We start from the raw sequence: 12,456 nt of genomic DNA on the forward strand, positions 1-12,456 counted from the left end.
AAGTAAATCAAGCTGCAAATTAAGAATAAAAGTAATTTTATTTCAATGATTTATTTTTTCAGTAGTTAATGACTCTTTCTTTAGTTGTTAGGTACTAACAGTAATTAAGGAAAATCAACCTCATTTTACTATTCAATACACACGATGGACCTTATTAGGAGTATTAAAACTACAAATACTTACATACGTAGATTTTTATTGCTAAACTACTAGATATTCAAATTTTTACCACAGACGGCAAACCGTAAAATTGTGTATCATTAAAGTCCTAGTTGGATTTGTGATTTAGGACAGGTCTCCTAATAAGGACCGGCTCTTAATTCGAATCCATATAGTGGGCGTTATTAGGGTTACCTACAACATCGTGGCAAAGAATCACATTTTGAAGCAAAAATCTTAAGTAAAACAATGTACCTAGTTCCCTTTGCGTTCTATCTTTGAATGATCAAAATCTAATTTTCTATAAAAACCTGAATCAAAAAAGATTTTTCACCGATATAAACAAAAGAAGGCGCATCTATTTTATAAACACTGTTCCAACCATTGCATGACACCAAATGGTGGTGCCCAAGCGAGATGGCTCGGCTGCATTTTGTCTATGACTGGTATAGCACAAAGCAAGTGAAAAGTTGTTTAAAAAATAACAAGTGGGATTTTTACAGTGGTCCTTATTAGGAGCTAGTTCTTATTGGGTGCAAGTACCTTATGTTTTATTCTATGTCGCGCATTGGACGAAAGAATCCCGCTTTTTTCCTCATAAGTCAAAATTCTGCTTTGCCGGAAAAAAAACTGGCAACGCTGTTATCAATCTACCTACTTTCTTTGTAAGTATTTGAAATTAATTTCACATATAAGTAGGTAGGTAGACCTACCTATCCTATTATTTGCGTGCAAAATACCTATTCATAGGTAGGTATAATAGTTCATATATTAGACAATCCCCGTACTCTTTGATTACCGGGCAAAAAAAAAGTAGCATTGATGTGTTAAGTCAGGGTCATCTCAAATCTGTCCAGTAGGTACCTAGGTAGTTCATCGTCATGTAACAAACACACATACACACTTTCGCGTTTTTAGTAAGTAACTACCTACTTAATACTTAGGTAGGTATGTATCTATTAGTGTGATATATAATAATAGAATAGAATAAAGGTAGGTACCTAGGTACTTACCTAAGTATTTTTATTCAAGTGTAAACTTATACCACGGTAATGTTATCATACAGTATTGTAACTCGGCCGTATCTTTGAAATAAATACCTACAGCAGCGCGGTACGTAAACATGCGATAGGGCTGCCCGCCTTTCCAGGTAATTTAAAAAAACTTATCTCAACAATATAAAACAGCACAATATTTCTTACTCGTCATACTAAATATGTACCTACCTACTCGAACTTATTTTAGTGGAAAAATCGCGCGGTTATTAAAAAACAACACCATCCGTTCGTCACATTTACTCCAGGGCACAGTCGCGACTGGCAGAGTCCCGAGCATATCCCGAGATCAAGGCGCGTAGGTATAGCTCGCGTTTCGTTCGTTTGTATGAAGTTGGAATACTGTATGATAATATTACCGTGCTTATACCTACTTACAATTATTGCTTTTGAATCGTCAAATAATTTAATTTACTACCTACCTATTTACCACTGGTTCGGAATGCCGTTCCTACCGAGAAGAACCAGCAAGAAACTCGGCGGTTGCTCTTTTCAAGTGTTCAATAATCGCGAATTCGCATTTTTAGGGTTCTGTACTCAAAGGGTAAAACGGGACCCTATTGCTAAGACTCCGCTGTCCGTCCGTCTGTCTGTCCATCTGTCACCAGGCTTCTAGGTAGGTATCTCGTGAACCGTGATACAAGCAGTGGCGTGCAATTCATAGAGGCATAAAAGTACTGCTTACCCTAGTTGAAATGACCAGTGCCCATTTTTCTTTATGACCTGCCATTCAGTAGGTCTATATAAGGTGTATCTAAGGCCTATCTTACTTATGCTTACCCTAACCCTGGCTTCGAACTCTTTGCACGCCACTGGATTCAAGTGAGACAGTTGAAATGTTCACAGATGATGTAGGTAGGTAGTAGGTATTTCTGTTGCCGCTATAACAAATACTGTAGTTAGCTAATAAAGAATAAAATAAATATTTAAGGGGGCCCCCATTCAACAAACGTGATTTTTTTGCCGCTTTTTAACCGACTTCAAAAAAAGGAGGAGGTTCTCAATTCGTCGGAATCTTTTTTATTATTTTTTTTATTTTTTATGTATGTTCCCCGATTACTCGAAAACGCCTGGACCGATTTTGAAAATTCTTTTTTTGTTTGAAAGGGTATACTTTAAAGTTGGTCCCATTTCAATTTGGTGAAGATCTGATGAACATCTTCGAAGATAGATACCTACTGGAACTCCTCAACGGATAAGAGTAAATTGCTCGCGATCAGTGTAATAGCTTAGTAAACAGTAGATTTTTAACCAGTCATAGCATAATTCCATGGGGCCACTAAAAATTGTGAAATAAAATTTTTTTACAAAAAAAATAAAAACCGACTTCGTTACACAAACACTAAAAATTGAAAAATAATTTAATTTATTACCGAATATATTATGTATACAAGAGTTAATATAGTTCCATAATAATATTTTTTGGGGTCGGTGCCAATGAGGTGCCATTGTGGAGTCCCATAAAAATATGAAGTCTAGACGATTCGCGCAGCTAAAGCTACTTGGCACCGGCACCAAAAAGTATTATTATGGAACTATATTAACTCTTGTATAGGTACATAATATATTCGGTAATAAATTAAATTATTTTTCAATTTTTAGTGTTTGTGTAACGAAGTCGGTTTTTATTTTTTTTGTAAAAATTTTAGTTAATACAAAAAATAACTGCGTACCTACCTAGTAATAAATGGATTAGGTAAGTATTAGTTTCTTCTAAGGACTGGCATGATAGCAAAGTGACGACAATCGGCACTTTCTTTTCCATTTTTTATAACATAAACTGTTGTTTCAGTCTCAAACGAGATGTTCAAACTTCTAAAAAATTTTACAGAATATATTATGTATACAAGAGTTAATATAATTCCATAATAATACTTTTTGGTGCCGGTGCCAATTAGCTTTAGCGGCGCGAATCGTCTAGACTTCATATTTTTATGGGACTCCACAATGGCACCTCATTGGCACCGACCCCAAAAAATATTATTATGGAACTATATTAACTCTTGTATACATAATATATTCGGTAATAAATTAAATTATTTTTCAATTTTTAGTGTTTGTGTAATGAAGTCGGTTTTTTTTTTTTGTTTTTTTTTTAATAGATAATGGTACGGAACTCGCACTTGGCCGGTTTTTGTTTACACAGATTTATTAAATTAGCAATGTCGAGCAGCCTGCAGCATGTGTTTTGTTTGCGTCCAAATAAAGAATGCTCAATGCTGGGCATAGAGGGTGAAACGTGTCATTACTTTCGATGCACTTGTTTCTTAGCGAGGCTCTCCAAGTGTGCGTGCTCGTCTGTATGTGTGTTATGTGTGTCTGGTCATTACGCTGCATTATTTGTAACGTTAGGGCTGGGATGGGCCTGTCCCTATCGGCTTCGAGTCCTACGCTCCCTTCCGCGAGTATTTGAATAGGCTCGCATGTTGCGTAACGCGCGGCCAATGACAGCGCCCCTGCACATGCACGGGGCGGAGCCGTTACGTCACAGCGTTCTGCCTCCGCCGGCCGCGCAGCCGCCGTGACGTCACGCAGCCTTCGCCCCGCGCCTGCAGCGATCGCAGCGCCCATGCGGCCTACGGCGACGAACCGAAACTCGCGACAAAACACTCGTGCGCTCAAAGATGGCGGATGGGTTGCCCGAGGACCGTGCCGGTCGGGCTCGAACCGAAGATTTAACTTTTTCCGCGTCTGACCCTTCACATGGTGACACAAAAAAGTGTAGTGGACAACCGTCGGACCACGGTAGATTGAAGTTGTCGTTCTACACCGAACTGGAAGCGAGTGAATCGTGTGAGAAAAGTGTGACGCGCAGCGTGGTCGCCGATCGTTCCGTGGCGGCCGCAACAACAGATTTCCGAAAAACTCCCGGCTCGAGCGTCGACGACGGCGAGGACAGAAAGAACAAAAAGCGATGCTTCGACCGCTGTGACAGCTCCGAGTCTTCTGACAGGTGAGACATTCATAGATGGTAGCTACCCACAGGTTCCATTAATTACGAATTTGTTTTGATAGTGTCAAAATGTGAGGAGTCAATGCTCTAGTGACCGCAGGCTGTTGTGCTTGTTTCAATGTCATGGCCATCGCGAGAGGCTCGTGATCCGTGTTGCTAGGCCTACTCGGTTGAATGCCCTCCGAATTGCCGTCGAATGACTCGCGTTGCAGTGTCGTAACCGCGTCTAATCTTGATAACTTCAATAGCGCATAATTTCAGTGCATTTCTTACTGAAAATCATCGTTAAACTTGGTAATGCAAACATTATAAGCACAGCTTTTTCACATGGATACAGTGATCATATCAAGCTCTCTCAGGCGGAACATAATTCGCAATTATGTAGAAGCTAAATATTGTGTGGCGTCGTCTCATGGTTCCGAGTCTAAAAACTTAATCAGTTATGCTCATCAGAGAGTTTTTACTTAAACAAGTACTTATAAATACCTATTCAATGCTGGTTGTAAAGACAGTCCAAGTTTTCTTTTATAAAGTAAAATAATAAATTAGCAGTTAGCATGCAAGAAGTATTTATTTACCTACTTACCATTAAGTTTTTCTTGAATTTTTGAGTTGTTTCACCTTTTGGTTTATTAAGTTTGTTGGTAGGTATAAAATGCGCTATACCTAGATCTCAACTTTAGGTGAGGTCTAGGTTTTTAACTTTGTCGCAAAATTACAATGAAGACTTGTACAAAAATTTGTTCAAGGTGTTAAAATCTGAACTTGACTTAATTTACATTTGGTCATTATCACACAATGATGTTATATCAGAGCCTGATAATGATAATAACTAAGTAGGTATTTACATGTGTGATAAAAATTATCTCTTTGTCTTTATTCATAGATGTTATCAGACTTATGAACTTGAATATAAATATTAAAATCCTATTTGATAATAAGGATTATTTTGCATTAGTGATTTCACAGATAGTCACAAAATGATACATTTAATGTTGGTGCTAATTTGGTTGTACTTAGTTATTGAACTATGTTTGCATTGTTATCAGTATGTACATAGGTACCTATAATTTGTTGGAGAGGAAATTAATATTATATTAATAACTAGCTTATGCCTGCGACTTTCAAAAATTTCAAACCTCTATTTAACCCCTTAAGGTGTTGAATTTTCAAAAATCCTTTCTTAGCGGATGTCTACATCATAATAGCTATCTGTATGCCTTTCAGTTTGATCCGTAATAATCTAAATATATTTTAAAACGAACAAGTGACTGACTGACTGATCTATCAACGCACAGCTTAAACTACTGGATGGATCGGGCTGAAATTTAGCATGCAGATAGCTATTATGACGTAGGCATCCGCTAAGAAAGAATTTTTGAAAATTCAACTCCTAAGGGGTGAAATAGGGGTTTGAAATTTGTGTAGTCCACGTGGACGAGGTCGCGAGCATAAGCTAGTCTAAATTATTTTTCAATTTTTAGTGTTTGTGTATCGAAGTCGGTTTTTATTTTTTTTTGTAATATATGTATCTATTTTGTACACAGGCGTAATTTAAGAACATTATGATATATAAGCTGTGATAGCCTAGTGGTTTGGACGTCCGCCTTCTAATCGGTGGTCGGGGGTTCGATGCGGGGTACGCACCTCTAACTTTTCGGAGTTATGTGTGTTTTAATTATTTAAATATCACCTGCTTTAACCGTGAAGGAAAACATCGTGAGGAAACCTGCATGCCTGAGAGATCTTCATAATGTTCTCAAAGGTGTGTGAAGTCTACCAATCCGCAAATGGCCAGCGTGATAGACTATGGCCAAAACCCTTCTCACGTGAGTCAGCGATGGGTAGACCATGATGATGATGATGAATAACATTATGGGGAATTCGAGGTGCAGGTTTCCTCATGTTTTCCTTCACCTTTAAACCAAGTGATCACAGTAAAATTATTATTATTTTATTAATCGCAGTAATCCTCCAGTTTATAACTTAGAGGATAATTGTTAAGTGATAAAAGTTTAGTGCCTAAATAAGCTAGAAAATACTTTGTAGCATTGATTGAAAGGATGTAGGTAGTAGACTACCTACTTACTAGTTATAGTTTTTTTTTTTAAATAGATATAGCGAGCAAACGAGCAAGCGGGTCACCTGATGTTAAGTGATTACCGCCGCCCATGAACATTTGCAGCACCAGAGGAGCCGCCGATGCGTTGCCGGCCTTTTAGGAATTTGTTGGTCCGCCCCTTGAATAACCCCATGTTATAATCTAGTGGGAACACCGCCGATGGGAGTTGGTTCCACAGTTTGCACGTGCGTGGAAAGAAGGATCTGGCGCAGCGGACGGTCGATGTGCACCAGACACCCAGATGGTGAGGGTGAAATTCCTTACGGTGGCGCGCGGTGCGGTTGTAGAAAAAAGACGGTGGAATGAGGTCAAAAAGCTCTTCAGAGCACTCCCCATTATACAGGCGATAGAACACGTATAGAGAGCTAACGTCTCTGCGGTGCTCCAGGCATCCCAACGAGCCGGTTAGTTTGGGATCGTCCACAAGTCAGATAAATAGTACCTATAATAGGTACTATAGGTTTTATGAAATCAGTCATACTCTTGTTTTATCACTTGCTTTATCAGTCTTGCTTACATGCCTGAGAGTTCTCCATAATGTTCTCAAAGGTGTGTTGCCAACCTTTCTCTCTCACCAAGACCCAAGCTCAGTAGTGGGTCGGTAATGGGTGGAGATGATGATGATAATGACATGTTTTACAAAATAATGTGCACTTACTCTTAAGGTAGGTAGGTACCTACCTATATGACCAGTATTTGTTTTCGAATAATTTTTTAAAGTTAAAATAACAAGTAGGTATAACATTCGTGCGTTGGACTGATAGTGCGGTAGATAATGCCTGAAGTGGGCATATGTGGGTCAACCATTACAGCTTGATAACATTCGCTTAGCTAGGCGCGGTTCGGGCACACGAGTAGTTATCCCTACAGAGGGGAAGCTTCCTAATACTGTTCAAAATTTTATACCTATTCTTATAGGGTTGTCACCTGTAAAAAAACTATATAGAAGTCCCGCAAATTGCTAATGCGCGCGGCTGCCATTTTAGTGACGTCATCATTAGACTTCAATTATTGACCTCTTGGGTACACCAAAAAAGAAATATCCTTATTTTTTCTAGACGAACTGAAATTTACTGAACAATGGTTAGGCATTTTTATTTAACTTTTTGTACAATTTACACGTAACCAATTCGAAAGTAATATATAAATATTCTCGCTAAGTAAGTATCAACTTAATGCGCACGACCCACAGCCCTGCCGTTCGTCATCGAACTGGGCGCACACGGAGCGTCCGTGACACGTCGCGGTGTGCGTGAGCAGCGCTATGAGTGAGTGTGCCTACAGCCAGCCGCTTGTATGAAGCTTCCTCTCTGTCCTACTCTGTGGTTCGGGTGTGGGCGATTTTATACAAATACCTAATAATATAGTACGCGACAGGTCGAGATGTGAACCCGGTGCGGGCGAGCGCAGGTGTGCGGGGCGTCGCGTCCCCCCGCCTGCTACCCTGATTGCCATCTCGACCTGTCTCGGACTATACCTACTTACAGTGCCACCAACTTATCCGTTCGTGTTCAGGTGCCAGCGTCGCTAGTTGGAGGATTTGGTATTGCTATTGTTAATAAATTCACCAAGAAAAAACCGGCCAAGTGCGAGTCTAGCTCGCGCAACGAGGTTCCGTACTAGTCTTATTTTTTCGACATTTGGCACGATAATGCAAAAACTATGATGCATAAAAATAAATAAAAATCTGTTTTAGAATGCACAAGTGAAGCCCTTTCATATGGTACTCCACAGACCACTTGATATGCTATCTTACTTCGAAAATTGAAAATATTAATTATTAGTTCATGACAACAATTAATTTTTTTTTTGTGTGATGTAACCACAAATACACGATTTTCAGATTTTTTCCTCTAATGTCTGCTATAAGACCTACCTACCCGCCAAATTTGCCAAAAGACAAGCCAATAAACCAACCAACACACTTTCACATTTTATAATATGGGTAGTGAATAGTGATGCCTAAACTATGTAATTAGTTGATACAAGTGTTATACGCGAATTGAACCTTATGTTACAGAATATTACTTAATTTACTTAATTAAATAATGTTTTCGGCATCAACTAAAATAAATAATTCCAGTAGCCAGCAGGAAATATTGCATCGACCTTTAGAAAGAGATTTCGGCTTCGTAGAGCGTTGTGTCTGTCACTCAAACCTATGTAACGGTCTGAACGACAGGGACAACGCTTTACGAAACCGCTATCTCTGTCTATAGGTCGATGTACAATATTTCCTGTCGGGTACTGTACATTTTTGTAATAATAAGTATCATCATCATCATGATCAACCCATCGCCGGCTCACTACAGAGCACGGGTCTCCTCTCAGAGTGAGAAGGGTTTTGGCCATAGTCTACCACGCTGGCCAAGTGCGGATTGGCAGACTTCACACACCTTTGAGAACATTCCTCACGATCAAGTGATAGATATAATAAGTATGTAGGTACTTAACTAAGTTTGTAATATTTTATTAAACTCATTTGATAAGGTCAATGACTTGAAGCTGGCTTATTAGAATACTCAAATTAAAATAAATGTCTAACTAGCATTTTATTTGACTAAAGTACCGCCCTATTACTCATACATTATAATAAAATTTTACATTTTAATAATAAAATATTGAAATTAAAATTCGTGTTTTAAAGTTTTTAGTTGAAGTTTTAAAAATCATAGGTTTTTGAATGGAATATTTTTGATTATATTATTGAAAATTGTAATAACCCAAACAAAGGTCACTTTACTAGTAAGGTAAGTAGGGAATAAAGGGTCTTATCATAGCTAAAATCCGTGAGTGATAATAATTGATAAGCAATACACTTGACAATTCGCAAATAGTTAGCAGCGTTATCAAACTGTACCGTAAACACCAAAATACAGTTAATAGATACTGGTGAAATAGTAATTCTTAGTTTTTTAATTTTGCTTGCGGCTTTCATATTTATCTAAATATATAAAATGAAAAGGTGACTGACTGACTGACTGACTGACTGACTGATCTATCAACGTACAGCTCAAACTACTGGACGGATCGGGCTGAAATTGGGCATACAGGTAGCTATTGTGACGTAGGCATCCGCTAAGAAAGGATTTTTGAAAATTCAACCCCTAAGGGGGTGAAGTAGCGGTTTGAAATTTGTGTAGTCCACGCGGACGAAGTCGCGAGCATAAGCTAGTCTTAATATATAAAAGGAAAAGGTGACTGACCGACTCACTGATCTATCAACGCTCAGCTCAAACCACTGGAAGGATCGGGCTGAAATTTAGCATGCAGACAGCTATTATGACGTAGGCATCCGCTAAGAAAGGATTTTTGAAAATTCAACCCCTAGCGGGGTGAAATAGGGGTTTGAAGTTTGTGTAGTCCACGCGGACGAAGTCGCGAGCATAAGCTAGTTCATAAATATAATGTTGTTGTAGTTTTTTATTCATAAATATAATTTACTAGTTGACCCGCCCTGACTCCGTTCCAGTGAAATTATTTAAAATCGGTGAAGGGATGGAGTTTCCAAAAATTCTAAACAGGTAGGTACTAACTAATTTTTAACCGAAATACCAATTACACTAGTTTCCATTCCATGGATAACCAAAACTTGAAAAATGACCGACTTCCATATAAATTTTCATCCCTTGTCTAATCCCTTTCATTTCATTTTATGTGTGGAATGTCCAAAATTCATGAAACATATTTCTTCAATTTTATTAGTCAGCATATTGATATAGTCCGTACAAAATGACTCCTCACGCGTTATTTTATTTCTATGAGTCAACTGTCATGTCAAAAGTACGGTTCACCTTTTAAAACAAGGACTAAAATCACATAAAGTTAAAATGGCGCGTGAGGAGTTAAATTTTCTGTCGCAGGTATATTGTCAAATCAGTGATATTACAATTTCACTAGTGATATTATAATTAAACGGTAAATTGTCAATCAACTTCATTTCTCACAATTTAACGGTAACGGTCTGGTTTTAATGTCATTTTAATGTCACGGGTACACTATAGTGATATTGTAAGGCAATGATATTTTGACAATTTCACTGGTCGTTAGATTATGAGGCCGTCTCTGTTTGGTCCGTTTCCAATGTCAATTTTGCAATCATAGAGTTAAAATTAAATCACAAACCATTGTAATATATCATAGAAAATAATAAGTCACGTAGTATGACACTTTTCTGGACGAGGACTTTTTGACCAATCAGAACGCTCGACGTCTTCCACTGCCAACTTCATTCATAATATACCTAGATTTATTATAATGTCACTATAATGACCCTGTGACATTACAATATCACTAAAACCAGGCCGTTAAATTGTAAGATATGAAGTCGATTGACAATATACCTGCGACATATCTATAAAACAAATGAATCACTAAATTCACAAGCCTTTTGAATTTGGAATTCCCAACCAAACATCAGATAGATACCTATTTGAGATAAAAGCAGGATCAAAGTGGCCAGTTCGATAAAACGCCAATATCATATTATGAAGGACCTAAACTTGTATATAGTGTAGGTATGTATGCTGTAGCCCTATAAACTACTTTGACTAGACGCGGTTATCGACCGAGCTGCCTGGTTATTCAGTTATTTCGTTTTCCTAAACACCAGTTCATAACTGGCGCGAAAGTTAAACAAGTGACTTTGAGTACAAACGAAGAATCGGTTTTGTTGGGTAGTGGGTTTGCGCTAAGCGGAGGGTGAGCCGTAAAATAAAAAGTTAGGACTTCTAACCGGCATGCACGGCGGGGGGCGAACGAACGGGTTCTCGGTCGCAGTCTTGTACGTAGCTGCTAGGGTTCATGATTTCTCGAGCTTATCAATTTCTCGGGTCTCGAGAATTCTCGAGGCTAATTTCTCGGGTCTTCTCGGGTTGTCGAGAAATTTACATTTACGTACGGATTTGCATATTTTTCGGTTCCAATAATGCGATTAATCAACAAATTCAGTGGTTTCCTCTCAAATAAAAGTACCAAAATAATTATAAGACTTTTATTGACAGTCTTCAACATAATTAGCTTCTTTTTCTTAAAGAAAACTAAAAAAATAAGCTATTCTGACTATTTCTGACATTTGTGACTTATACATATATACAATTACAGCACAAGCACAGCATTAAAAAGAAAAAAAAAATCAACTTAAAACTTCTAGCTTCTTCTTTTAAACAAAACAAACAATAAACAAAAATTTCAACATGAAAACGTTAACCTTATCCTAACTTATAATTAAATTACAATCACAGCACCATTTTTGGCATGTTAATTAGAAAAAAAATCAAATGAAATTTTTGCATTTAAAACAAACGGCAAACGCAAATCGTTTTATTTTATAATTTCATAGACTCAAATATGATTTCTCGAGTTCTCGAGTTTTCTCGAGCCGAGAATTCCCGGGAATGAACCCTAGTAGCTGCCTGCCGAGCTTGGTTTTTATTTTATTTTTTACTAGATGATGCCCGCGACTTCGTCTGCGTGGATTTGAGTTTTTAAAAATCCCGTGGGAACTGTTTGATTTTCCGGGATAAAAAGTATGTCCTTCCCCGGGATGCATGCTATCACTGTACCAAATTTCGTCAAAATTGGTTGAACGGATGGGCCGTGAAAGGCTAGCAGACAGACAGAAAGAGAGACAGTCACATTTTGGGTGGCTCAAAGCGCACTTTGACTTACTTATCTCACACTTAAGTTTCAGCTAAAACGAGACGGATTTATGCCAGCTATGTAACGCTGTCTCGTTTTAACAATGTCTTAAGTCTAAGCAAAGTCAAAGTACGCTACGATTTCATAACGGAGCAAAAGAGATCGACATGAATTTTTGTTTGTGTACATTTGTGTTTGTTTGTTGGTACATTTAAAGACCTGGAGAGTGACATAGGCTACTTTTTATCCCACAGGATTTAAAAACCTAAATCCTCTTATGTAATAATGCCAGCTACATACCTCCAGGCGTCGACCGGTCATGTCATTAGAAGCGTGCGCGAGCGCATTGGCCCGGCCGCAGTGGTGCATGCCGTGCCGGGCCCGGGAAGTGCATTGCACGTGATTCGCGACCAGTACAGCTTTTTACGAGCCAAGGCGCATCTGTGAATATCCTTCGAATCGACTTCGTAAAAGTAGGTTCCTATTCTGAATACCGCGCGGATTTCACAACGGAGCAAAAAGGATCG

The 12,456-nt window shown here is 38.4% G+C and overlaps 1 protein-coding gene across 2 annotated transcripts in view; it reads left to right on the top strand.

Annotated features, from left to right (window-relative positions):
* The first annotated feature begins 3,795 nt into the window (after positions 1-3,795).
* jing (AE binding protein 2 jing) overlaps positions 3,796-12,456 on the top strand; it is a 213,026-nt gene continuing 204,365 nt past the window's right edge. Inside the window, exon 1 of one of the 2 annotated variants that reach the window (XM_069499231.1) lies at positions 3,796-4,167. In XM_069499231.1, coding sequence (XP_069355332.1) covers positions 3,839-4,167 — 329 coding nt within the window. In that variant the 5' untranslated portion in view covers positions 3,796-3,838. The remainder of the gene's footprint in view (positions 4,168-12,456) is intronic. The other variant, XM_034969606.2, reaches the window with a different exon arrangement.

This window comes from Maniola hyperantus, chromosome 6 (assembly GCF_902806685.2).
Source record: "Maniola hyperantus chromosome 6, iAphHyp1.2, whole genome shotgun sequence".
NCBI lineage: Eukaryota > Metazoa > Arthropoda > Insecta > Lepidoptera > Nymphalidae > Maniola > Maniola hyperantus.